The 26,321-nt window shown below is 41.4% G+C and overlaps 1 protein-coding gene across 1 annotated transcript in view; it reads left to right on the forward strand.

The window, feature by feature from the left end:
- Positions 1-25,526, forward strand: part of LOC130492912 (excitatory amino acid transporter 3) — a 64,105-nt gene extending 38,579 nt beyond the window's left edge. The window contains exons 3-12 of the mRNA XM_056866686.1: positions 869-961; positions 4,194-4,308; positions 7,325-7,367; positions 11,093-11,197; positions 11,549-11,733; positions 12,513-12,620; positions 15,303-15,425; positions 16,335-16,529; positions 21,071-21,205; positions 25,177-25,526. Of these exons, the coding sequence (XP_056722664.1) occupies positions 869-961; positions 4,194-4,308; positions 7,325-7,367; positions 11,093-11,197; positions 11,549-11,733; positions 12,513-12,620; positions 15,303-15,425; positions 16,335-16,529; positions 21,071-21,205; positions 25,177-25,423 (1,349 nt within the window). The 3' untranslated portion in view covers positions 25,424-25,526. The remainder of the gene's footprint in view (positions 1-868; positions 962-4,193; positions 4,309-7,324; positions 7,368-11,092; positions 11,198-11,548; positions 11,734-12,512; positions 12,621-15,302; positions 15,426-16,334; positions 16,530-21,070; positions 21,206-25,176) is intronic.
- Positions 25,527-26,321: the final 795 nt, after the last annotated feature.

The following is a 26,321-nucleotide window of genomic DNA, read 5'->3' on the forward strand; positions in this document are numbered from 1 at the left end:
GATTGATTTCCTGTGCTTCAGCATGAAGCTACTGTTCCATAAAAAGAAGTCCAAGGAGTGTACATTGGGAGTGTACATTGGAAGAGGTTATCTGTTGGAAGAGCATTACCTATTGGAAAATAATTGAAATATTAGCACAAGATCTAACCATAAATACAGGTAATTGGCATATAATGTAATCATGTATATTAAACTACATCAACTTGAACATTAAGAGCCTTAAGAAATTCAGCAGTTCTAACAGAACAGCTTCATCTATTTTTTTTTCTCAGTTAAAATATTAGCATTTTTTAAAAGCAGACTGAAGTACCTGGATACATGTTCATTCAAGTCAGGGCATTTTGCTATTAGACATAATTATATTTTATTTACTTCATTTATATGCTGTTTTACTCTCCAATGGGGACCCAAATATATATATATCATTCTCCTCTCTTCCATTTTATCCTCACAACAGCAATCCTCTGAAGAAGGTAGATTAGGATGAGAGAAAGTGACTGGCCCAAGCAAGCTGCCATGGCAGAGTGGGGATTTGAACCTAGGTTTCCCAGATCCTAGTCTAGCACTCTAACCACTACACCATGGTTTGCTTTTTTGGTATGGAATAGTTAGCAACTATAATTAAAGGGAGTCTCCATGTTGAGGATCTATATATCTTTCATTATCAGATATTGGCATATCCTGCTTGGGGATTCTTGAGGAACCTAGCTGATGGGTACTAGAAATTAGAATGTTGTACAAGATAGACCTTCATGTGTGATCCAGAAAACACAGTTCTCATGACACGAAGATGAAGGATACACTGAATTTGTTTATAAATGTTCTAGTTTCTAATTCTTTTTTATTTTATTTTTGGTAATCTCCATAGGTGTTGCTGCACTGGATTCTAGTGTTTCTGGAAAGATTGGCTTGCGAGCAGTCGTATACTACTTCTTTACTACAATTATAGCTGTAATCCTAGGTAATTTGCAATCCTGTAATGTTTATAATCCTTAAATGCCACCAAGCCCAGTTTCTTGGAAAATAAGAACAAACTGCCATTCTCCTCCATATTGTACCTAGAGGGCCATATGCATGGGCAAGTGTTCTTCTGCTTCATGTTTCATTCCCCGTGTACAATTTCATATACATGTAAGATTTCTTTTGATACACAATCAAATGCCTCTCTGTGGGATTATGTCATGAGAATAATAATGCCTGCTGGACATTTATAAGAGTTGAGTATCAACCTGTGTAGGAACAAGATTGGGCCAGTTGTCACTGGTATTTCTATATACAATGTATAGCAAAATTTTATTTTTAGAAAGTGTTTTGCTTTTTTGAAGTAGTGTGGTAAGATAATATTCTGAATGGAAAGCTGAGTTTTGGGATGACCGAACATGGCAAGGATAGCTCAACAGTATGTCTACTATGGACAACGATAATATTTAATAAAATATCTTATTCACTAGGGCTGTTGGGAAAAAAATCAGGAAAATTCAGATTTGGGTTTAAATGACCTTTTTTTATTTGGGGAAACCTGAATGCCAAATTCCCCTATACCGGTATATGTGGGAATTCAGCTTTAAATTCAGGATTCCTGAATAATTTGGCCATTTAAACCCATTTAAACCCATTCACAGCTTTCCGTAGCTTTGGGCATTTTTAAAGGTAGAGGTCCCAAATTTTCAGGGTAGCAGGAAGGGACTCTCCTTGCAAGAACTCCCACGTTTGGTTAAGATTGGGTCTGGGGGTCCAGAGTTATGGGGTCTGGAAGGGGGCACCCCCATTCCCCCATTGGAATGTATTCAAAACCGTTTGAATGGAGAAAGGGGACGCCTCTTCCAGACCCCATAACCCCGGACCCCCAGACCCAATCTTTACCAAACTTGGGGGTTCTTACAAGGAGAGTCCCTTCCTGCTACCCTGAAAATTTGGGACCTCTACCTGCAAAAATGCCCCTCCAGGAGCTTTGCAAAAAAAAGCCCATTGCTTTTTAATTGTGAGAAAAACTCATTTGGAGCACTTCCTCCTTCACACCTAGCGTGGAATCTAGGTCAGTGCAATTAAGCTGACAACTTGTTTTTCTCACAATTGAAAAGCAATGGCCCTTTTTTGCAAAGCTCCTGTGGGGGCACGTAGAGATCCCAAATTTTCAGGGTAGTAGAAAGGGACTCTCCTTGCAAGAACCCCCAAGTTTGGTGAAGATTGGGTCAAGGATGCTGAAGTTATGGAGTCTGGAAGGGGGCAACCCCCTTTCTCCATTCAAACCAATACAAATGGTTTTGAATGCATTCCTATGGAGAAGAGGGAGTCCCTTTAAGCTACCCTGAAAGTTTGGGACCTCTACCCACAAAAATGCCCCCCCCCGGAGCTTTGCAAACAAAAAAGCCCGTTGCCTTAAATTCTTCTTCCCTAACAACTAACGCAACCCCTCCTCTACACAACCACAATACCAGACAATATCACAACTATGCTACCTACCTACAAACAGAACAACTGGCACGAAAAACCACATGGAGAAGTCTATGGAGCTGAGACTCTTAAAAAACCCTAAACACTACAACAAAATAAAAAGTGGGGGCCCTTTTGCCCTCCCCTACCAAACCTACACTATGCGTTGAGTGGAGGCTGGACACAGCAGCACCCAGGCACGCTCTGGCAGTGGCGGCACGCGCCCCGCAAAACCCACGTCCAGCCACACGATGCCAGGTAGCTGGAGGTGCCCCCGCCAAAGTACACACCTAATCAAAGCAGCTGTGTGAGTTTGTGAGCCAAACTCAGCCTTGCTTGGAGCCAGCCAACCACAACAGAAGCCCCCCCTCCAATTCAGTGGCCTGATGTCACACCGGTGAATCACTGCCTGGAGGCTGGTGAACTGAATCCCCCCACAGGCAGAAATCACACAGGTAAGGCAAGGCAACACTTTAGGAACCCAAATTAACCACTGGCAAAGCACACTCGATCAATGCAGCTGTGTGAGTTTGTTTGTGACCTTAACTCAGCCTTGCTTGGAGCCAACCAAGCCAACCACAGCAGAAGCCCCCCCGCAAACTCTGCAGCCTGAGAGATTGAAGCCAGAGATTCACCACCAGCAGAAAGCCAGTGGCTCCCCCCACACACACACACTCACACACACAGCCAGACACAGGAATCAAGTTTAGAAATAAAGCCCCAAGTAAAGTAAAATGATAGGCAAACTGTTGGATGTCTTCTCCAGTTAGCAGGCAGGAAATAATCCAATGAAGCAGCCTGTAATCCACGAGGTCCGCTCAGGATGAGGCAGCAGGAGCAAAAGCCAAGGTTTTTGCACCAGAACAAACTCTCTCTGTGTGTGAGCAACAGCCAGACTAGGTAGTATAGCCTTTGGCCAAAACACAGAAAAGAATCCAGCTTCTGTGATTGGCCAAAGAACACTCTTCTCTCAGGGCTAGCCACTATCTTGGAGTTAAATGCCCCCCTCCCTCCCCCTTGTTCAGCTGTCCAGGCAAAATAGTTTGCACCAAGGAGAGCTTTCTCCTTACAAAAACACAGGAAATAACTTCCTCCATTAAGAATGGAGGAGATACATTGTATCTCCGGGTGAAACCCCCCCCCCCATTTAAAGCCCGGCTGCGCCATTGTGATAGATTGCGCTAAAGAAATCTGCCTATAGCCACTAATTGCTTTTAAATGGAGGAAGATGGGGGTGACCCCTTCCAGACCCCACACCTCCGGACCCCTGACCCAATCTTTACCAAACTTGGGGGTTCTTGCAAGGAGAGTCCCTTCTAGCTACCCTGAAAATTTGGGACCTCTATCTGCACAAATGCCCCCGCAGGAGCCGTGAAAAGATGTTGCTAAAAAAGCCGGATATTTGGGAATGGCAAATTCAGCTTTGACAACCTCCCGGATTTTGTGGACTCAGTAAACCCGAACCAGAAATTTACCGAATTTGCATTTATTCGGTATTTTTCCACTTTGGTTTTTACCGAATCAATAGCCCTATTATTCACCCTATCCATTGGCAGTTCCGATTCAACACCAGGCACTACCTTCTCCCATACAGGACATAATGTGATCATTTCAGAGGATAATGAACTGCCACCAAACCTGGAAGAGGCAGACTCTGATTCTAAGGAAGGTGTGCACCTGGCCTGCCATTTTCCACACAACAGACATGGCTTTCTGCAAGATTTCCCCCATTCAAAATACAGGATTTTTCTCAATTGCAGGGATCGTACTTGTTGTGACCATCAAACCAGGAGTGTCCCAAAATGCTGAAGAAATTGATAGAATGGGAAGCACACCTGAGGTATCTACGGTGGATGCCATGTTAGACTTGATTAGGTGAGTCTTTGAAGTTCTGTTGCTTACAAAGATTGCACAGTAAATGCTAGGGTCCCAATTTTATGTTATGTACCAGTGCAGAAGTACTTGGCAGATCAAATGCACTGTGCTGTAGAACTTTAGACAGTATGTGGATAGTATATACATAGCAGTGCAGAATGGTTCAGTAGATGTTCCTTGAGAAAATACTTAAATAAGGAGAAGGGAGTTCAAGAAGGTTGGGAGGTTTTAAAAATGAAATACTGAAGGCTAGTGAGAGATGCTGAACACAATAAAAAAAAGGGTTCTTTTCCTATGTACAGAGTAAAAATAAGAACAAGGACATGATAAGCCCATTGCAGGGACCGGAAAATGAAATCGTAACAGGAGATGAAGAGAGGGCAGAGCTGCTCAATTCCTACTTTTCCTCAGTCTTTTCTTGCGAGGGAAACAGTGCTTGACATGGCATAAACAGAACACATGATGAGGGAAGGGATTTGCAGCTGAGGATTGGCATTGGAGTAGTGCACAAATACTAGTTTCTTTAAACGAAACACTGTCCTCAGGGCCAGAAGAATTGCCTCCAAGGATATTTAAAGAATTTGCAGATGTAATTTCTGAGCCTCTGTCCATTATTTTTGAGAATTCTTGGAGAACAGATGAGGTACCAGAAGATTGGAGGTGGGCAAATGTTGTCCCCATCTTCAAAAAGGGGGAAAAGGAGGATCTGGGTAACTACTGACTCATCAGCTTGACTTCTATGCTGGGAAAAGTTTTCAAACAAATTATGAAACAGTCAGTCCTGGAGTATTTAGAAAGAATGGCTCTGATTACTAAGAGCCAGCATGCGTTTCTCAAGAACAAGTCATGTCAAACTAATCTTATCTCCTTTTCTGAGAAAGTTACTACCTTGCTGGATCAGGGGAATACAGTAGACATAGTTTATCTTGATTTCAGTAAGGCTTTTGATAAGGTTCCCCATAATATTTTTGTCGACAAATTGGAAAAATGTGATTTAGATCCTATTACTGTTAGGTGGATCTGTAACTGGTTGACAGAACGTACCCAAAGAGTGCTTGTTAATGGTTCCTCTTCCACTTAGAGAGGAATAACTAGTGGAGTGCCTCAGGGATCTGTCCCTGGCCCTGTGTTGTTCAAAAACTTTATAAAGGATTTGGATGAAGGAATAGAGGGGATGCTTATTAAATTTGCAGATGATACTAAATTGGAAGGGGTAGCAAATGCAGTAGAAGACAGAGCCAGGATACAGGATGATCTTGACAGGCTGGAGAATTGGTCTAAAACTAATAAAATGCATTTCAACAGAGATAAATGTAAAATTCTGCATTTAGGTAGGAAAAATCAAACGCATAATTATAGGATGGGGGAGACTTGTCTTAGCAGTAGTGTGTGCGAAAAGGATCTTGGGGTCTTAGTAGACCAAACACTGAACATGAGTCAGCAGTGTGATGCAGTAGCTAAAAAGGCAAATGCGATCTTGGGCTATATCAACAGACGTATAGTGCCAGATCATGTGAAGTGATGATATCGCTTTACTCTGCTCTGGTTAGACCTCACCTAGAGTTGTGTGTTCAGTTTGGGGCACAGGAATTTAAGAAGGATGTAGACAAGCTGGAATGTGTCCAGATGAGGGCAACAAAGATGGTGAGGGGTCTGGAGACCAAGTCCTATGAGGAAAGGCTGAAGGAGCTGGGTATGTTTAGCCGGGAGGGAGAAGACTGAGAGGGGATATGATAACCATCTTCAAGTACTTGAAGGGCTGTCATGTAGAGGATGGTGCTGAGTTGTTTTCTGTTGCCCCGGAAGGTCGGACCAGAACCAACAGGTTGAAATTAAATCAAAAGTTTCCGTCTAGACATTATGAAGAATTTTCTAACAGTTAGAGCAGTTCCTTGGTAGAAAAGGCTTCCTAGGAAGGTGGTAAGCTCTCCTTCTCTAGGTTTTTAAGCAGAGGCTAGATGGCTATCTGTCAGCAATGCTGATTCTATGACCTTAGGCAGATCATGAGAGGGAGGGCATCTTGGCCATCTTCTGGGCAAGGAGTAAGGGTCACTGGGGGTGTGGGGGGTTAGTTGTGAATTTCCTGCATTGTGCAGGGGGTTGGACTAGAGGACCCTAGTGGTCAACTCTATGATTCTATGAACATAGAGAGGACAACAGCTGTAATTTATTAGCTTTTTTTCTGCCTTACATCCTCATTGTTTTCCAAAAAGGAAGTTAGCTTTTTACTTTTTGCTTGCTCTTGCAAAATGATGTTGTCATTAAAACATCAAATAAAAATGTTGCAAAGTTCTGGACTTTCAGCACACTAATATGTGGGTGAAGCAACTTCAATACAATAAAATACAATATATTTATATCATGTATGCTATGTCCCACCCAAGAGAGAAAAACACTAAGGATTGGATCCAGAAGAAGAGTTCACGCAGCCCAATCCTGAATGGGGGGGGGGTAGTTGGGTTGGGGACGGCACAGTTTTGCCAGCCGCCAAAAATAAGTTAAAAATGCTATTTTTGAAAAAACCCATGAAACTGCTCCATAGCGTTTCACTGGACTATGCCTGCCTTTTTGCCAGCTAAAGGGGGCATTCCCAGGGCAAAAGGGAATGCCCTCAGAAATTCCCCTCTTGATGCCAGCACAAGCCCTTGTGCTGGGGAAATACTGTCGCAGCCACAGCACCGACACCTGAGCATGGTGCTGCTTCGCCACTCCCCCACACAGTGTGAGTGGCCCTGCACTGGTGTCCATGCCAGTTTAGCTGGCACAAGTGGCACTTACGCTGGCGCAGGAGTCATGCCGGCTCCTGAGCCGGTTTGTCCCCCACTTCAGGATTGCTCTGTTAGAAGGGTGTAACTGTGCTTTAGATTGCACTGTAAACCTTGGTCTTTTTTAAAAAAAAAACTTTATAGAATGTATTCAGAGAAATATGTAGAGAATAATCATTTCCAACATGATGAAGTGTTTTCTGAATATGGTTTGCATTGTTACACTGTGATATCTTTAAATCCTTTTACAGGAATATGTTCCCAGAAAATCTTGTTCAGGCCTGTTTTCAACAGGTAGGTTCAATTAGGGTTTTTATTAACATATTTAGAAAGTATTATGTGATTTGTATGCTGTAGGATACAAGATTATATTTTGCATAAGAGTACTGTGGAATGAACTGATATTTTAACATAAATAAAGTCTCATTAAACTAAGAGTTGCTCATTGCTGAGCACATGCTCAAATAGTCAGCTTCTTTTCCCAGTGGCCATTGCTTCAGAAAAAAATTAGAACCAAAGCTACAGCTAATATACACTCAGGGGTGACATTAAAATTGAAAGCTAAAGGCCCTAGCCCAGGGGTGGGGAACGTCAGGCCCGGGGGCCGTTTCAGGCCCGCAAAATCATTTGGTCTGGCCCTTGGTGGGTCCTGGCAGATCTCTCGCTCAGAAGGATTGAAGACTGGCGATCCGCCCCCTCCCGCGGACAGGAATAGCCTCTCTTCAAGGCGGAATAGCCTCTATTCAAGGTGGATGGTCTGTTGGCACCCAGCTGGTGCAACAGACCATCCTGTGCTACCAGGTGGGTGAGTGTGCCACTGGTTGGATGCCTGCCTGCTTGCCCGTGGGGGGGGGCGGTCCATCAGGGCAGCTGCCTGCTTGGGGATTGGTTGGCTAATTTTTAAGTTGATAATTTTGTATGGCCCGCAAATGATGTTATAAATATCCAAATGGCCCTTGGCGGAAAAAAGGTTTCCCACCTCTGCCCTAGCCAATAAGTCCCCTTTTCTAGCTGCAAAGACATGTATTTTAGATACATCTGCCTCAACATTGAATTAGAATCCATGAGGCCTCATCAGTTTACCTGCCAAGCGAGCAAGAGTCAGCCACCTTGGGTGGCTGACGCCAGCAGCATGATCTGGATGGCATGGGGGGGGGCACGCCTCAGAGGCCAGGGGGCCAGCCGGTTCTTACCTTTGCATCAGTGGGGGATGGACAGAGGGCCACATAGTTGGGGAGTGCAGGGCTCTGCCCTGGCTCACCCCCTATTACTTAGCCGGGCTTCTGCCAAGCCCCAAACCTCATCTATTTAGCCAACAAAAAGATAAAGGCAGAGAAAGGATTCTTTGCAGCCTCCATAATTAGGCATAAGCATTAGAATAGTGGTTGCCTGTGTTATGATAGAGAAAGACAGAATTAAGGAGAACAAAGGGAAGTAATACAGAAGTTAATGGTGTCAAAGAGCTCCAACCAGCCTCCACCAGCTGGAGCTGCTTTGGTTTAGTCAAACGTTTCCCAAAAGGGACAAAACATTAAACTCCAGGCTTTCCCCCCAAGTTTAATCAGTAGCTGCCACCAACCCTGGGGTCCAAAGGGTGAGCCTCCAGGCAAGGAGTCCAGGGTACCTCCAGCCAAGCTCCAAAAGTTAAGTGCAACACTTACCCTGCAAGGTAGAGGCCTGCCAGGGAAAGATTACACTCCCAAAATGTCTTAGGTTCTTTTGGTAGGTGGTTTTTACACTCAAACAAGACACTTAGAATTTAGGCTTGGAATCCCAAAATCAAAAGACACAGTCCATTTAAAGGCTAGCAATTTATTTATCAAAGTTATGCTGGTTTACAGGAAAGAAAAAGTCATGAAGTTTCAAGCAAGAAAATAATAAACTATTTAGCATAGCTAACTAATGCATTCAAAAGCCTTTTTGGTTCAAAAGGATTGGCAAAGGTTTCTTGCATCAGATTTATAGTTACCAAGTTCCAAAGATGCTTCCAGCATTCAAGAGTTTCAAAAGATTGTCCAAAGGTTTCTCCAAGCAGGTCAGTTTGACCAGAGTTTCCCCCTCAAGGGCCAAAATCAAATGGGTTGTGATGCCGCCAGCACAGGTCGCCTGCTGTACCCCAAAGCGTGCATGGTTTGCTTAGGGCTGGTTTGTCCTTATATCCGTTTTCTCAAAAGGATGAGCTCATAGAAGCCAATTGAGAAAACGAAAGCAATTAGCTGTTAATTAATCGCTTGGTCAGAAATGCTGACTAACTAAGAGGTGTTCAGGCGATGAAGTCTGCAGAACCCCCAGCACCTGAACATCGTCATGATGGCTGACCGATTAGTTACTATGGCAATGCACGACCTTGCATTCCAGAAAGGGGAGAGAAGGCTTTAACAAGCACCAGCTGAGGCTTACCTTCTCCCTCTACAGAAGCAGTTTTCAAAAGGAAACTTATTTTGTTGGTCTAAAATCCCAACAACACAGAATTCATAGGCTTCTAGGTCTGAACCCAAAAGAGATAATACAATCCAAGAAATTGAGGGACCTCAACTTCTTGACAAATGGTTCCATGCTTGCGGTCCTAAGGGCAGGAGCGGTTCCGTGAAGGAAATGAGGCAAGAAATAACGCAAGCACACAGAAAATGGGTTAACAACCGCCACAGATGTATTGATACAGCAGATGGAGCATTGGCAAGGCATGGGGCACAGATCCAGGCATCAGCTGACCACCGTGTCACGCAATGAAACGATCCCCAACCCGAGCATTGGGGGACAACTGGAGTGGCGAACCAGTGGTTCCACTAGGATATAAATCTCTAAGTGGTCCCTTCGCCACCTGGGAGTGGAGCCACATGACAGCCCCTGAACTGGGCATCTGCATTAGGACTCCACCCCAAGTCCCCTTATGGGGGTCTCCAAAAAGGAGGGAGAGAGGCACACTGGCCACCATCCCCAAATTTGATCTGGCCCAATGCCAAAAACTGTTTAAGCTGTGACAAAGAAACAACAACTAATGATTAAGTAAAGGGGGTGGGCAGGTCTGCTGCACCTGAAAGCAAGGCCAGGTGGCTGGGTGATGAGGCCTTAAATAGGCCTTGGAGGCAGGGTGACGTCTTCAGCGATTGCATTGCCCCCTCCGTCATCCAACTGCATGGCAATCCACCCCCATGGCCAGCTATACGCCAAAGCAAAAGGGGAGGTGGGCAGAAAAAACACCCTGCCATACAGTCAGCCAGGCGGAAGTGGTGACGAGCCATGCAGCCCAGCCAGCTCCATTTCCTGAGTGGAACCTCGGCCCTTGGCCGCAACCAGCAGCACAGCTGAGTCCCGGCCACTTGTTTCTTCATGGTGATTTTTCCACTGAAACTAAAGTCCCGTCTGTTGTCAGACAGCCGACTCTCTAAGCTAGTTAAGGATAGTGTTATCCATCTGTAAAGAAAAGCATTACTGTTGCTATGACAGAAGAAAGATTATTAGAGAGCAATCCTAAAGATGTTTACTGAAAAGTCCCATTTTATTCAATGGGGCTTATACTCAAAATTGCAGTAACCATCTGTGTTCTTAGGACTGCAGTAACCATTTGTGATCATAGTCTATTTTTTGTGATTTTTTAAAGTAATGGATTAACAATTGTTTTGTCACTTGTTACTAGCTTGTTGCAATCATGAATAGTATGCATAAGATTTCTGGCCTCGTTTTGCATCCTAAAAATTGCTTTTAAAATGAAAGCCAGTGTGGCGTAGTGGTTAAGAGTGGCAGACTCTAATTTGGAGAACCAGGTTTGATTCCCCACTCCTCCACATGAAGCCTACTGGGTGACCTTGGGCTACTCACAGTTCTCTCAAAACTCTCTCAGCCCTACCTACTTCACAAGGTGCCTGTTGTGTGTGGAGGAGAAGACTATTGTAAGCCATTTTGAGACTGCTTACAGTAGAGAAAAGTGGGGTATAAAAACCAGTTCTTCTTCTTCTAATCTTTCCTTTTCAGTTCACCTTTTCCTTAATTTGCAATATATGTGTTTTCTTACCTTTCAGTATAAAACCAAACGTGAAGTAATCATTACAAGTGAAGCAGACAAAAATGGCAGTATTCCTACAGAAAATCCTGTTACAGCTGTAATGCCAACAGAGACTTCAGAGGTAAGGTTATCACTTTTGTATTACACTAAATATAGCATAGGAAGGAATAGAATCTCTAGTGAGATTCTGGGTGGAAATATGGTCATTAATCATAAAGGGAAGAGGAACCAGTCTACAAGACTGAGTCTTCTTAATTTTGTTTTTTATATACCTCTATTCTATTTATGTATGTCAGAAACACTATGTAAATAAGAACATATCAAATTATGGCCCAGGATATCACCAAGCCAAGAAAGAAAGAAAAAGATTTAAGATACTATTATCTCCCAGACAAGAATAAAGCTTTCAAACCATCTTTTCAACAACATTATTTCAATTTGGTAACCTTTTTCCTCCTCTGTCAATCAACAGAACAAAACAAAGGAATACAAAGTAGTCGGAATGTACTCTGATGGCATCAATGTGCTTGGCTTGATAGTCTTTTGTATCGTATTTGGAGTTGTTATTGGGAAAATGGGAGAAAAGGGACAAGTACTGGTGGACTTTTTCAATGCACTGAATGAGGCCACAATGAGAATAGTTCAGATAATCATGTGGTAAGTAGGATGTATGTTTTCCTTTGAAGATTTTGTTATTGCCTTCAGCAAAACAGTATTAACCTTCATAAACACTAGAGAAAGCTTCTTTTGTAAAGTCCAAATGATTAATGGTTTTTCTCCCATGCTTTCTAAGGCCTGAAGTCTTTGAATGGGAAGCTCTTCCCTGTCTCTGTAGACCCATTTTTAGTTGTAATAAAAGTGGTATATCTGAGAAATAACTGTATGTTTAGTATTTATATACTTGAATACTCATGCCAAAACCAGCATAAGCCATGTTTGAAACTGTTTGCTAATAAATGGATTATAACTTTGTGTTCTGATCAATGTCAGGATGAATATTTCTAAGCAAGCTCAGAAGTCTCCATTACCGATATGCTAATCCTAATGAATCCAGAATCAGTAATCTTTTTTAAAAAAATCTTGTTGCTATATAGTTTTGCTCAGTTGTGCAAGGAATCCAAGCTAAATAATTGTTGGTTTCCCTTTCTCAGCTGTCCAATCTTTATTTAAATGTCACTATATGTAACTGTTCGATACAAAACACTGATCAAATATATACAGATTCTGAAGCAGTATCTTGTAGAAGAAAATAACATCAGAAAGTAGAATGCAAATTTATTTCCATCTTTTGTTAGTCACATCATATAAGGTGATGCAAATATGTTATTAAGAGTATTGGGTTATAATTATATGAAACAGCACTTAATCATTATCACAAAATTACCCACTGTGAATTATCCACAAAATTACAATGTATGATGGTTTATATATTATAGGTATATGCCACTGGGTATTTTATTTTTGATTGCTGGAAAGATAATACAAGTTGAAGATTGGGAGATCTTTCGCAAACTGGGTCTATACATGGCTACTGTCTTAAGCGGGTATGTTACTCTTTAACTAACAAGAAAAAAATGTAATAGTTACTTTTCATTTTTTATTTATTAGCAGTACATGGGTTTCTTCCATAGTTAGAGATAAAAATATTAATTTTGTAAAGTCTCTAATTTAATTATGTTCCAAAATCATTGAAAATATAACGATTCGAAGTGGTGTAGTAGTTAAGAATGTCGAACTAGTGTCTGGGAAACCTGGGTTTGAATTCCCACTCATGTTATGGAAGCTCAATGGGTGACGCTGGGCCAGTCATACTTTCTCAGCCTAACCTACCTTACAAAATTGTTGTAAGGATAAAATGGAGTAGAGAAGAATGATGTAAGCTGCCTTGGGTCCCTGTTGGGGAGAAAGACAGGGTATACATGAAGTTAAATAAATAAGTAAATAGACAAACAAATTTTCAGTGCTTGTACTTGAGTAATATAAAAGATGAATGTGTACGCATTCACTAGACCTTCTCTTCTTGCAGCCAATAAAACTCAATAAATAATGGGTGAAAACGCATGGGAGATTTTGCCTTGGATTTGCCGCTCTCTAGATGCACATTTCCCCCATCTGAATTCTCAAAACTCTGCATGGGGGCTTATTTTTAGAGAGCGGCAAATCCAAGGCAAAACCTCCCATGCATTTTCGCCCAATATCTTGTGGAGAATGGAGAAATCCTTTGGGGGGGACGGGGTATTCCAAAATACAATCTGTTTTTCAAAGGCTTCTCTCTGCTCAGCTATTAAAATGGTTTCTCTCCTTACAATTTCTCGGATTTTATTGAAATTTGCACCAAGTATATTTGTACAACCTTAATGCATCAGTAACAGAAACTCTGTTTCACTATAGTTTCATAAAGTGAAATGATGCATTAAGAAAATGAATAATTTTAAAAGAAAAAAAAGATATGTCTCTTAAAAACCCATCTTTTTTCTCTCTTTAAAATGCTAATAACATCAAAGGTACCACAGTTTCAATTAGCAAAACTGAACATAGCCTTAAACCGAATCAGGGCTACATAAGTGCTCAATTTGCCTTTGATAGACACATAGAGCTCCATGGTCACATCATCTGTGTTTAGGGGCCTTAGCAGGTCTCATATGAACATATTGCACCATCTTTCATCCGATATTATATATTTGGTTACGTGAGTCAAACCGGAATACTTCAGTGTATTCATCTATCCTTGGACTTTGCAGCAGGGGACCTTCTCACTTCCCCCTCCTGCTGCAGGCCACTAATCCCTCCTCAATTGGTTCTTAGGGGTCATCAGACCCTCAGGAATAGCTCTGATGTCAAATAGGGGTATAAAATGGGAGGTGGAATCAGCAAAAATCTATTTCCCTCCTCCTCAAGTGCCATCAAGTAATCAGAAATACGTGGCTGGATACTTGCTAGTAATTCTAGAATAGTGTATTTCTTTATATTATGAGATCCATCTTTATATTCTGTATCTTTATATTCTGACATCCATGAAAACCTTGCAACTAGGACTTTATTGGAAGATCTTGGTCTTTTATACATGGTTAGTATGTCCCTGGTTCATCCGTCTCTTGTCTCACACTTTTATATCCTGAGATCGGAAAACCTTATGCATTGTGTGGCTTGTTGTGAAGAATGTCCCGGGACTCTCAAGAGCACTGCATAATGACAAGCAGAAATTAGGAAGCATTTGAGTCCCCGCCCTTGAAAAAGCTGCTTTGAAATTGGCTTTAGTGCTTACTGTGATAAAAACGTCACACACACAAACACACCGTCCCTTTCCCCTCCCTGCAAGTGGCCATTTCACAACCCATTTTGCAAAATGGTGCACTACAGAATCACCAGCCAAAATCCAAAAGCGTCTGAGTCTGCGCTCTACTCAGAAAACAAAAGGGGGGGAGATTCTCCGTTCTTCCTTTGTGTCTGTGAACATTTCACTGTTGATGCTGATGAGAAAAGACGCTATTGGGGGGAGTTCTTTGTTCGTCCCTGTGTCTGTGAACACTTCCTGAAACTGACTAGGAAAAGCGCCTCCTTCTCTGGGTGCCCATCCCTTTTTTTCCCTCTGCTGCTCTGATGGTATATCGATAGATGGATAGATCAATAGATAGTCAAATCATCCAAAATACTAATTAAAATTGCAGTGAAAGGCAGTGGAGGCTAAGATTATGTGCTCGCTCCCCCCCCCACATGGGTAACTCATCACCCAAATGTGGAGGAGTGAGCAAGCACACAATCTTAGCCTCCACTGCCTTTCTTTGCAATTTTGATTAGTGGATGATTTGATGATCTATCAATATACCATCAGCACAGCAGGAAAAAAACACATGAAGGGCGCCCAGGGAAGGAGACCCACATGGCCGTCTCTGTCTCCAGTATAGCTTCCCGGGGCATTGCAGATGGGATGTCTGAAGGCTGGCTGGCTGGAGGAGTTAAACAAGGAACTGGAGAACAGGGCCATATTGGGGCATGGAAAGATCGACCCATGATTTAACTGTGCACCTTCCAGTAACCAAGATAAGCTAGGAACAAAACTTAAACACGTGATAAAACAGGGATTGTGGGATGGAAACGAACTGAGCCCCCAGGAAGGTGAACACCATCCATAACCCTGACGGAGAACTGAGACAATCATGGGAGAATCGTGAGACAAACCAACCATGCATAAATGACCATTGTCTAATATTTGTTCCCTTTTTCAGACTTGCAATCCATTCTGTTGTAATTCTGCCACTAATATACTTAATAATAGTCCGGAAGAATCCTTATCGATTTGCCATGGGGATGGCTCAAGCACTTTTGACAGCACTCATGATCTCCTCCAGGTAAGAGTAATAAAAGTTCTTCTCTTGGTGTCTGTGTTTCTTGAATTTAATATAGCAGTTAATGTGGGGGGGACCTTTTCAGTATCTTGCAGTGCTTTCTAGCTGTGTTCCATATCCTGATTTCAAATCTCATAGATAGCTGTGTTAATCCAAGAAGCAAACTCCAAAAACAATAATTGTGTAATACCTTGGTGTTAGGATTAACCAAAATAGCACAAAACTGCACAAATCTTTGTGTTCCCAAAACTCTCCATCAGGCTGGATGTTAAGTAAGAGGGTAAAGGAAGGAAGGTTATTTTACAGTATGTTAGCAGAGTCCAAAGGCCTGCAGTTTTTAAAAATAGAGACCAGACGGTATCACAGATATAATTAGATTATATGGTACTGATTGTAAATCAGATTGCAAAATGCTCCAGAGACTCCTGAGGTGAATAAATAAAAACAATATCTCCCCCACTGAAATATAAAAACCAGCAGTTTGTTAGTACCCCTCTCTCTGTCTGTGCTGTTCGAGGCACACAGGTCCCTGTAAGGTTGAAACAGCAGGTGAAAAAACACGATATATTAATGAAGTAATAGAATAATTTTGGACAGTGCACTTGGCAACAAGTCAATAAAAGCCAAATTGAGTAGCATAGCTTAGTGGTGTGAAAAAGCCATGCACCCTCCATAAACAGTCCTATTAGGAGATCCTTCTCCAATTTTAGAATCTCTTTCTTGGACTACTAAATGAAGTATTTCCCCAGATTGATTTTCAGTGTATGATTAAGAAGTCACTGAGTATAGCTCCAGACTGGCATTAATTGTTCTTTCCTGTTAGCCAACATAACAGGCATATGCACTGGCAGGTTATAGCAGTATTTTCTTAAGCCTGTTCCCTATTTTTTTTCCCCAATATGTGCATTCTAGTTCAGCAACTTTGCCTGTCACCTTTCGCTGTGCAGAAGAAAAAAACCATGTTGACAAGAGAATTACCCGATTTGTTTTACCAGTTGGAGCTACAATCAACATGGACGGTACTGCGCTATATGAAGCAGTGGCAGCTATTTTTATTGCACAGCTTAATGACTTAGAACTAGATATTGGCAAAATAGTTACTGTTAGGTAAGAATTGCACTAACACACGTTTCACTTTTATTTTTAACTAATGAAATGTTGATATTCTCATCTGATGCTCAATTGGTTAATGGGTCAATTGCAAAACCTAGTAGTGTTACTGAAAATAGAAACTCATTTATAAAAGAGTGCATTGCCAGTCAAGTAGGTTTGCCAACAGGCCTGGAGAAAAATGTCCTGGGCCTTAATGTGCAGAAATTGGCAGCTGAAGCTTTTCATAGAGTTAAATAACATCACCAGGTAAATCACAACCCATTAAGTGACTATTAAAGGAAGAAGACATTATTCCTCCAGGAAGTTGGCAACTCTACAAAGAAGGGGCTGTTTAGGTGGATAACAGTTGAACACACTGATAGGGATTGAGGCCTGTGGATTTATATGGACTTGCAAACCCACAAGCCCAATTCCTCCAAAATTCCTTCATTATGTTGCTGTTGAGCGTGTCATAAAACAGTACTGAAAAGACTAGCTCAGCCACATAAGCACTACAAGTGTTCAGATGCGGACACCACAGTTGGGAGGATAGCAGTCACTGACCTAGATAAGTAAACGCTAAGCTGTTTGGATTGCAAAGAAATGCTTTGTTCATTACCTTTCTTGTGCTACAGGCAGTGCCTCAGATGGAAGTAAGGTTGAGGAAAGTGAAAGAAAAGACTGATGACCTATTTGTGGTTTTTAAATGTGCATGGAAACGAATCAGTACAAGAGGATGCTCTTGTTAGCGGGCATGGTGCTCTACACATCATTCAGGGCAGAAGTACAGTTTTTACTTGTCTGAGCACTGGTGAAAAGTTGCTTTTGCAGGCTCAGATAGTTTCTCTCATTTAATCAGGTGAAAGCCTCAGCTTGTCCTCCCATGCACCACCAAGCAGGCTTGCTCAGCAGGCAGCCATTGGCTGTGTAACCAGTTATGCACATGAGTTGATAATCCCTGAACCTTCGTTGTGTCTCTCTGTGAATTATACATTGCAAATTTTAATCATATCCTGGGGGGAGGCAAGGAGTGAAACAACCTGAAGGATGGAAAAGAAGAGGAGGAACCTCAACCTTCCCTTCTAATGTGCCTTGGCATGGCTTTCTTTTTGTCTTGTGTTTCCACTAAGATTTTATCTAGGTTGTCCCCAACCTAGATGGATTAGAGGCAAGGGTCTTAGAGCAGTGGAAGGGGCTTCTTTTGCAGAGGGAGCAGATATAACAAATCCTCCCAATTCCAGCAGAACAGGTCAGATCAGTCCAACAAATTTACAAATCATAACAGTGATGCCAAGTCACTTGTGGTGGGGGGTCATCTTCAATTCTTCACCCCACAATGGGTCAACTGAAAAGCAGACCGTTGGGTTCAACAGGTGGTGACAAACAGATATAGGGCTGTGCATATTGATAAACCCGAACTGAAAATAAACTCAAAAGGGGCCTTTTCAGCTTCTTTCTGGTTTAATTAAAGTTGAATATGAAAACTGGGAATCAAACCTAAGCCAAATAGCCAATACCTGAAAAAGCTGAATAAGCTTTTTTTGGCCTTGGCTTTCCCAAGGTTTCTTCCTATAACAATTTTTTGATGAGCTTTGGGAGAGGCATTTTTCAAGGTAGAGTCACCAAATTTTCAGGGTAGCTGCAAGGATCTCTCCTTGCATGAACCTCAAAGTCTGGTAAAGTTTGGGAGAGGGGGTCCAATTCTTTGGGTCCCTGAAGGGGTCACCCCCTCTTCCATAGAAAAGCATGGTAAACTTTACCATGCTTTTCTATTCAGATGAGAGACAAGATGGCACCATGGCTGGAGCGTTAAGGTTTGAGCTCCCATGTCTTTGTTCTTTTTAACTAATCTAAGGAGTACACTGACCTCAGGACTTCAGAACGGCTCAGGTCTGTAAATTATTGGAATAAGGAAGAGGAGTTATTGGGGGAAGACCGTCCTATCTGATTAGGGACCTTTCAAATGAGTGAGAGACTCTGAGGATTCCCCCCTACCAACTTCCAAACAATCAACGATTGGAGACTAATTCCCAGCAAATTACACCCTGATTACTCATTTATCTACTAATAATAGATTTACACCCTTAGCTGAGTCTCCTGATATTCTTTTTGGTGATCTTACCTTAAACGCCGACACAGAAAAGTGTTGGGAACACTGATCTCAAGGCTGCATCTTCAGTATTCCCTGTGTGTGAGGAGGGAGTTGAAATGTTTTATAAAATTCCAACAGGCCTATTTTCTCTTACAGCTAGAACTATAGACTTTATGTTCAAAGAGCTGAAATGTTTACACTCCAAAGTGGACTGTTTATTAAAGTTGGTCTTCATTTTGGCAGAGAAGATGTCTGACTCGAATGAGCCTGACAAGCCTTTTACAGCTGGCCCAGCCACTCTACAACAAGGTGCGGCCCCTTTAAAAACAAACATGCCTTTAAAAACAAACAAACAGCAGCAAGCCAGAGGAATGAAAGAGTCTTATCAGCTTGTTTTGCAAACACACAAACTCACTCCAACTGTATGTAGCTTTAAAAGAGGAATTCCATCTTGGAGCGCCAAAGCATTGGCTAAGAAGCATATAAAAACACTGCTAGGGGGCCAAGCAAGACAAGTAGACCTGAATTCAGTCCAGCTTTTAAATGACTCCAACCAAGCCCAGAGGGTCTTGTTATCTTTTGACAGTTCAAATTTACCTAAGCTGCTACTCCGTCAGAAATCTTTCCTTATTGAAAAAGGATTTTTTCCTGCTAGAGTTTGTAATAACATTATTTTATCTCCTTTGATACTTAATTTTAATAATAGATGTAATAACACCATTGGGAATTGGGCCCAATAAACCTGAACCTGAAATTTACCCAAAAATTTTTGCATGCCTCATAAAATTTATCAGACTCCCTCCAGATTGCTTTGTCCAGTCTCCCAGATCAATCAGGCCAGAAAAACATCAAAAGACTATGGCAGCCATCCATCATCTGTTACAGATAGGGGCCATAGAACTGGTACCTACAGAAGAAAGGGCAGTACGTGTTTATTTTATGTTCTTTATTGTGCCAAAGAAAAACGGAGACTTGTGAATGATACTGGATCTAAAGAATGTCAAATGATTTATCTGTCCAAACATTTCAGGATGGAAACGGTAAGGTCTATTGTAGAAGCCTTATGTCCAAAGCTGTTTATGACGCCATCTGACTTGACAGAGGCCTATCTTCATGTGCCCATTCATACATCCTACCAAAGGTTCCTGCTCTTCACCTACTTGTCCCAACACTTTCAATTTCAGGCACTTCCATTCACCCAGGGTGTTCACCAAGGTCCTAATAGTCCTGGGAGCCTAGTTGAGGAGGGATGGAATACACATCCATCCCTACCTCGATTACATCCTGGTGTGTGCACCACTCCTAGCCCTGGCCAAAGCTCAGAAACGGTCTTAATGATCTTGGAATAGCATGGCTACCTAGTGAACAAACAGAAAAGTCATCTCCTTCCAACACAACCATTAACTCACCTGGGTATAATTGTCGACACAACATGATATATGCTGTTCCTTCTGGATGACAAGGTAGACAAAATCTGCAAGACTCAGCATCCTTACCATGGGATTCCCAATATTTTTTTGAAGTAGAGAGAGCTAAGCTGGTGCAGTGATTCTATCATGATTCTATGATAGAGCTTGAGTGTTATACTGGGAAAAAGGAGTGCTGTGTTCAAGTACTGACTCAGCCTTGAAGCTCCTTGAAGGAGCTTGAGCTAATCACTCAGTCCACGCTACCACACAGGATTGTTGAGAGAACAGAAAAGAGGAAGGAGAAACCCCAAAGCTGCTGTGAACTCCTTGAAGGAAAGGCAGGGTAAAAATGTAATAAACAGAAGCAGTTAGTATTTTTTTAGTTCTTGTAGAAGCATAACAACATTACAATGGATTTGCAAACAAATGTACCTCTTCCGCAGTAGAAAATACAGTGCTAATTTCCAGTTGAATCTTATACATATCAAAAACAAAAACAAAGGTGCAAGTCTTGCCATGAATTTTGCTTTTCACCACTGAAATATCCTCCAGTTTCTAGATACAATCATTTTTGCCTTCCAAATTTACCTTAACATAATGTTATGTTGCTTTTTTATTATTGTTGTTTTATTTTGTAAAGAGTTTTATTGTTAGAAAGTACAAAGAAAAAAACAGAACATCACAATTAAACATGAAAAAAAAATAGATAAATTTACATAGACCAAAGGGAAAAACTAAAAACAAGACTACAAATAGACCAAAAAAAGAAGCCATGCATGAACTTCATTTGCTAACCCCAACGGGGGCATCAATACATTCAATTAAATTCTCTGCTATAATTTTTAAACAGAGAACTAATGTATCCCTTGGAAAGATGCTGCATTCTTGAACTTTGAAATGCTGTGCGGGTAGAGTTCGAAGTGAACTATATGACTTGGAGCAACAGGAGACATTTTTTAAACAACTTTCTTTATTTCAAAAACTTCAGGAAGGATTTCCGTTAATGGAGGCAGAAACATATCTAACGTCTTGTTGTTCGCTTGTTTTGGATGCAGTGTAACAGCTACGGCAGCCAGTGTTGGAGCTGCAGGAGTGCCCCAGGCTGGACTAGTTACTATGGTGATTGTGCTGAGTGCAGTAGGACTGCCTGCTGAAGATGTTACCCTCATCATAGCCGTGGACTGGCTTCTGTAAGTTGCCTAATCCTGAATGGGAATGCTTCCACCCACAGAAATTGGTGGTGGGATTCAAGCCAAAATGTACAACAGCAGATATTTTGATTTGGGTTGAAATATGCAAGATATAGTCCTAAGATCTACAGTGGACTACTAATTATCCCATCCTATGGGTTTTCAAGAGTCCAGGAGAAGGCAAATTTGAAAGTATAAAGATTTTAATGAAAGGCTTTTTCATTTATGGCCATAAGAAACTCATATCAGCCCTTCTCTTGCCTTTTGCAGCAAGTATGAGTGCCAGCCAATGTGACTTTTTCTTTAAAGAATTAACTTACAGGAGCTAGTCTCATTTATCTCCAGTTGTTAATACTTGTTCTGTACATTCTGTGCCCTCCATAACTACTAGTAAATAGATACTTGCCAGTTTTTTGGGAGCATCAGAGTTGCAAGATGCAAGATTCAACATTTTTTCCATTTCATGTAATTGAACACTTTTTGATTCAAGGCTGCAGTGCTAAGCATAGTTACCAGTTGGGTTGTCAACCTCCACGTGGCACCTGGAGGTCTTCTGCTATTACAGTTGATTTCCAGGCAATCAAGATCAGTTCCCCTGGAGAAAATGACTGCTTTGAAGGGTACTCTATGGCATTATGACCTGCTGAAGTTCCTTCCCTACCCAAACCCCACCCTCCCTAGGCTCCAGCCCCAAAATCTCCAGGAATTTCCCAACCAAGAGCTGGCAACCCTAGTTACCAGGGAGAAACCTCTATTGAATTCAGTAGAGCTTACTTTTGGACACATATGTGTAGGGTTGGACTGCATAAGGTCTCTATTCTTTTTAATGGATAACTTCTCTGGGGTGGGGGGATGAATGAGCAGGACATTTCAGAAACACTTGCTGTATTGGCACAAGCCTTTTCACATTTCTTTGCCATTCAGAAAAACAACGCTTTCAGTATAGTTGAAACTGACTGTGGATGAGCTCAGTATACAATCACACAAGAACCTATTCCATGCCCTAGGTATTAATTAACCACGCAGTAAATAGACAGCAACACTGAACTCAGGTACTGAATGAGTACTATCAGTGTTCTAACATCAGTACATTTCAGAAAGAAGACCGTCTGTTGACATAGGATTAGACATTTAACACTTCCTTGGCATTCAGTAACAGCTCCAAGTAACAATATTAACAGGTGTCAGGCTATTTCATTCCAAAGATCCAAGACACGCGGTTTACATAGACAGGGCTAAATATACACTTGTAGGAAGTTCAGTGTTATCATAACCCTTGTTTATTTATTTTTATTTACATTATTTATAGTCTGCCTTTCTCACTGGGACTCAGGATAGATTACATAGTGTAAATCAAATACAATCAACAGGATAGGGTAGCCAATAAACAGTGCAATAGGGTTTGGATGGCAGAAATATTAAAACAAGCAGACATCTGAAACAGCTGAAATAAACCTGATAACAAAGGATAACATTGATTCATGACACATTAAATTAAGCAGAAATTGCATGGTATGAGCACACTTAAGTGTTAATTTATATTTACAATCTCATCAAGTGTATTTATTTGGAAAATATGTTTTTTCAGGAAGCAAGTGGTATGTTAATTCTACACACCCAGTGTCATGAGACTGGCTACTGATCTCCTCACCAGATGGGTCACATCATGGTGTCATGTAGATTAGAACTTTAATTATTACCTAACATGTGTTACCTTCACCCTGGAAAAAGTACACTCATTCATAGTCACTCAGTTAGAATATGCAAAGCTGTATGTCCCTGTGATGCTCATGAAATTAAGTATATTTTATCCCAAAAAAGAGAGCGAAAGAGAGAGATCAGTGCAGGAGAGGCAGACAACCTGGCTTTAAACAGTAGCAAGGTCCACTGGCCCTCCAGCCCCTGCACATGGCACCGCTGGCCATGCACCGTTTAAAGCATCTTCAAAAACAGTGTGATCCAATGGAAGGACAGCATGTGAAAGCACAGTCTTAGGTTAAACTCAGCCAGTACTGCTACCCTGCAATCACCCTTACTCTAAAAAGTTGTGTGTGAGCACAGGGATTGGTACATTACATACAGCCAAAGTGAAATTTTGCATACAAATCCAAATAAATCAACATTTCAAAATTTAAAAATTTGAAAAGTGTAATTAGTTTCAGAAACCAGTGTTTAGCTGAAATTCACAGCTGTAGACCAAAGCATAATCTCACACCCAAATTGTAAAGGCTGAAATAGACTTTTGAAAAACTGATTCACTTAGTTTAAAGTTCATGCTGAAATTTTACATGCAAATATTAAAGATGAGAATCTGGCATTTAAAAATCAAATTTTGAGAATACATTTTAAATGTGTTCTTCATCACCCAAAAATTAGGAAATGGAAATTAGACGGAAATGACATCCAGCAAGTAAACTCCTTTAAATATCTGGGAGTGCTAATACAGGCCTCAGGATCAAATTTGGCCCATTATAATTATATTGCTGATTGTGCTGAGAGTTCAGCCCATGGTATAATAAAAAAAATTCAATTCCAGGGGAGGTCAATATATCCCAGCTGCCCTAAAGCTGTACCAGGCAAAGGTTTTGGCACAACTATTGTGGTACAGTACGTACTTGGGGTTCACGGGCTCAGGTCTAAAGGTCTTGGAAAAAGTGCAGTCAAAATTTTTATGCGCTATTTTACAAGTACCGAGATGTGTCTCCAATTCTATGATCCGATTGGAGACAGGCATGATGAGAATTGAAGCTAAAATCCATCTCATGTCCTTTTGTGTGTGTGGGCTAAACTAAATATACAAAAGCCCGGCCTCCTTGCAATGATTAGTCTGGATGCATATCAGTCATAGAATCATAGATTTATAGAGTTGGAAGGGACCACCAGGGTCATCTAGTCCAACCCCCTGCACAATGCAGGACATTCACAACTACCTCCCCACCCCACACCCCCAGTGACCAGAAGATGGCCAAGATGCCTTCCCTCTCAAATGGTCCAAGGAGGTGCAATCAAGCCAAAGAAAACTAGGGTTTTCACCCCAGGATCTATTGACACTGAGTGGAGATCAGTTCAAAAAAATAGTAAGGCAGAGAGTGGAAGACACTGAGAGACAGCATGACCTTGCAAGGTCGCCTGGTTTCATAGCCTCACAGAAGTTCAGACACCTGATGATAGCAGGCCATATCTGATGACACTGGAGGTGAACAAATATAGAAGGGCTTTTACGTTAGCCAGATGTAGAGCTTTGCCATCGGCCGTCCTAGAAGGCAGATATAAAAAAATCCTCTTTTCCAAGAGTGTCTGCCCAAGAGAGTCTGCCCATGCAATGGTGAAGAAATTGAGACCCGCGAACACGTCTTCTTATACTGCCCTCTCTATCATGAGTTAAGATCTATCCAAGAAATTTTAAGAAATAATATAGGGCTACCTGATAAAACTTGTATCCAACGACTACTGGAAGATAGTAACCCACAAACTTCGAGATGTGTGGCCAAATTTTGTGTTGCTATATATAAGGCCTGGAAGGATGCAATTTACAAATAGGTAAAATTTGATAAATATTTTAGAAGCTAGCTTATTTGCCTCTTTAGATATGGGATTTTATTTATATATTTTATTTTTTGGACTCTTTGACTGATACTGTTTTTATTACAAATTTATGTTACTTCTGATTAGATGTGTTCTATTTTTTGGTCAAATGACCGTAAAATAAAAACTGCCTTACTGTGATCTTCACCAGTTTCAGTTCTAGTACAGTGCCTTTCATTACAAGCAGAGTCGTCTTAAGTAGTTACAGAGTTCTTCTAAGTCCATTGAAGTCAGTAAGGTGTAACTCTGTTTAGGATTGCACTCTACTATATATAGCACTTTGTAGAAGCTGATGACCTTGAAACCAAGTGCTAATGTTTGTTTTGATCTAAATAGATTGAAGCCAGTCAGCTTGCCCTGCCTGACCCCATATGTTTCTTCTGTAGGGATCGATTCAGAACAATGGTGAATGTTCTTGGTGATGCCTTTGGAACGGGAATTGTGGAGAAGCTCTCCAAAAACGAACTGGAGCAAATGGATGTCACTGCAGAAGTCAACATAGCGAATCCTTTTGCCTTGGAAGCTGCAACGCTTGACTGTGACGAAGCAGAGACCAAGAAATCCTATGTGAATGGTGCTTTTGCTATCGATAAATCTGACGCTGTATCATTCACCCAGACATCACAGTTCTGAAGCAGAGAGCCTGACAGAGGAGCAACACTGGATTAAAGGACCTAGGAGCCCCTCTGCTGCACCATATGCTGGGCAACTCAAAGTTCTGACTCCACCTGCTGTTTTCTCTGCCGGCATACCTACAGGCACACAGAGAGAGGCACATTCCGTCTCTCGCTAACCCTACTCCTGAAATATGCTACAGCACAGCTGTTCTGCTCCTTATATTTTGCAAGCTACCTATATTCTATGTTTCTCTACAACTGGGAATATGACCACTATTCCTTCCACACCATTTTCTGGTGTGGCAACAGCCAATATGCTTCAGGCTGTGGAGATTTCTAAAGGAGCCCAAGTGCAGAAAGACAAATATATTCTCAGCACAAACGTGCTCTTAGAAAAATGCCTAGTGTCAGGGGATCCAACATCACTGAAGTCCTACACTGTAACAGATTTAGTTTTCCTAGCCCTACTTGCATAGGATCTCTGAAGGTTATCATCACACACAAGATCATTTAGCAAGCTAAGATGTGTGTTACTTTGATACAGAGACTTCGCCCTCATAGTTTTTCCAGCATTTGACCACTGTAGGCAGATTTATGAAAAAGACAGATCATATAAAGATTTTATTTTAAATGTCATATTATTGAGGTTTCTGGGTGCCTGCTTGCAATGACATGCTGATAAATTGGGATAACATAGGAAAGGATATGCTGTTTTTGAGGGAAAGTGCAGTATTTTACATCTTCCATGCTGCTATTTTGTGCATGGAATTCTTTTTTAAAAGAAATAAACCCCTTCACCCTCCTTATTTTTATTGCATCTGAGACATTGCTCTAAAATCGATCTTGTGTGAAATGTTTATTTCCGTAGCTAATTAAGTATCAAATAAGAAAAAAGAGATAAAATAGATCTGTAC

Source organism: Euleptes europaea, unplaced genomic scaffold (assembly GCF_029931775.1).
Source record: "Euleptes europaea isolate rEulEur1 unplaced genomic scaffold, rEulEur1.hap1 H_2, whole genome shotgun sequence".
Classification (NCBI taxonomy): Eukaryota; Metazoa; Chordata; class Lepidosauria; order Squamata; family Sphaerodactylidae; genus Euleptes; species Euleptes europaea.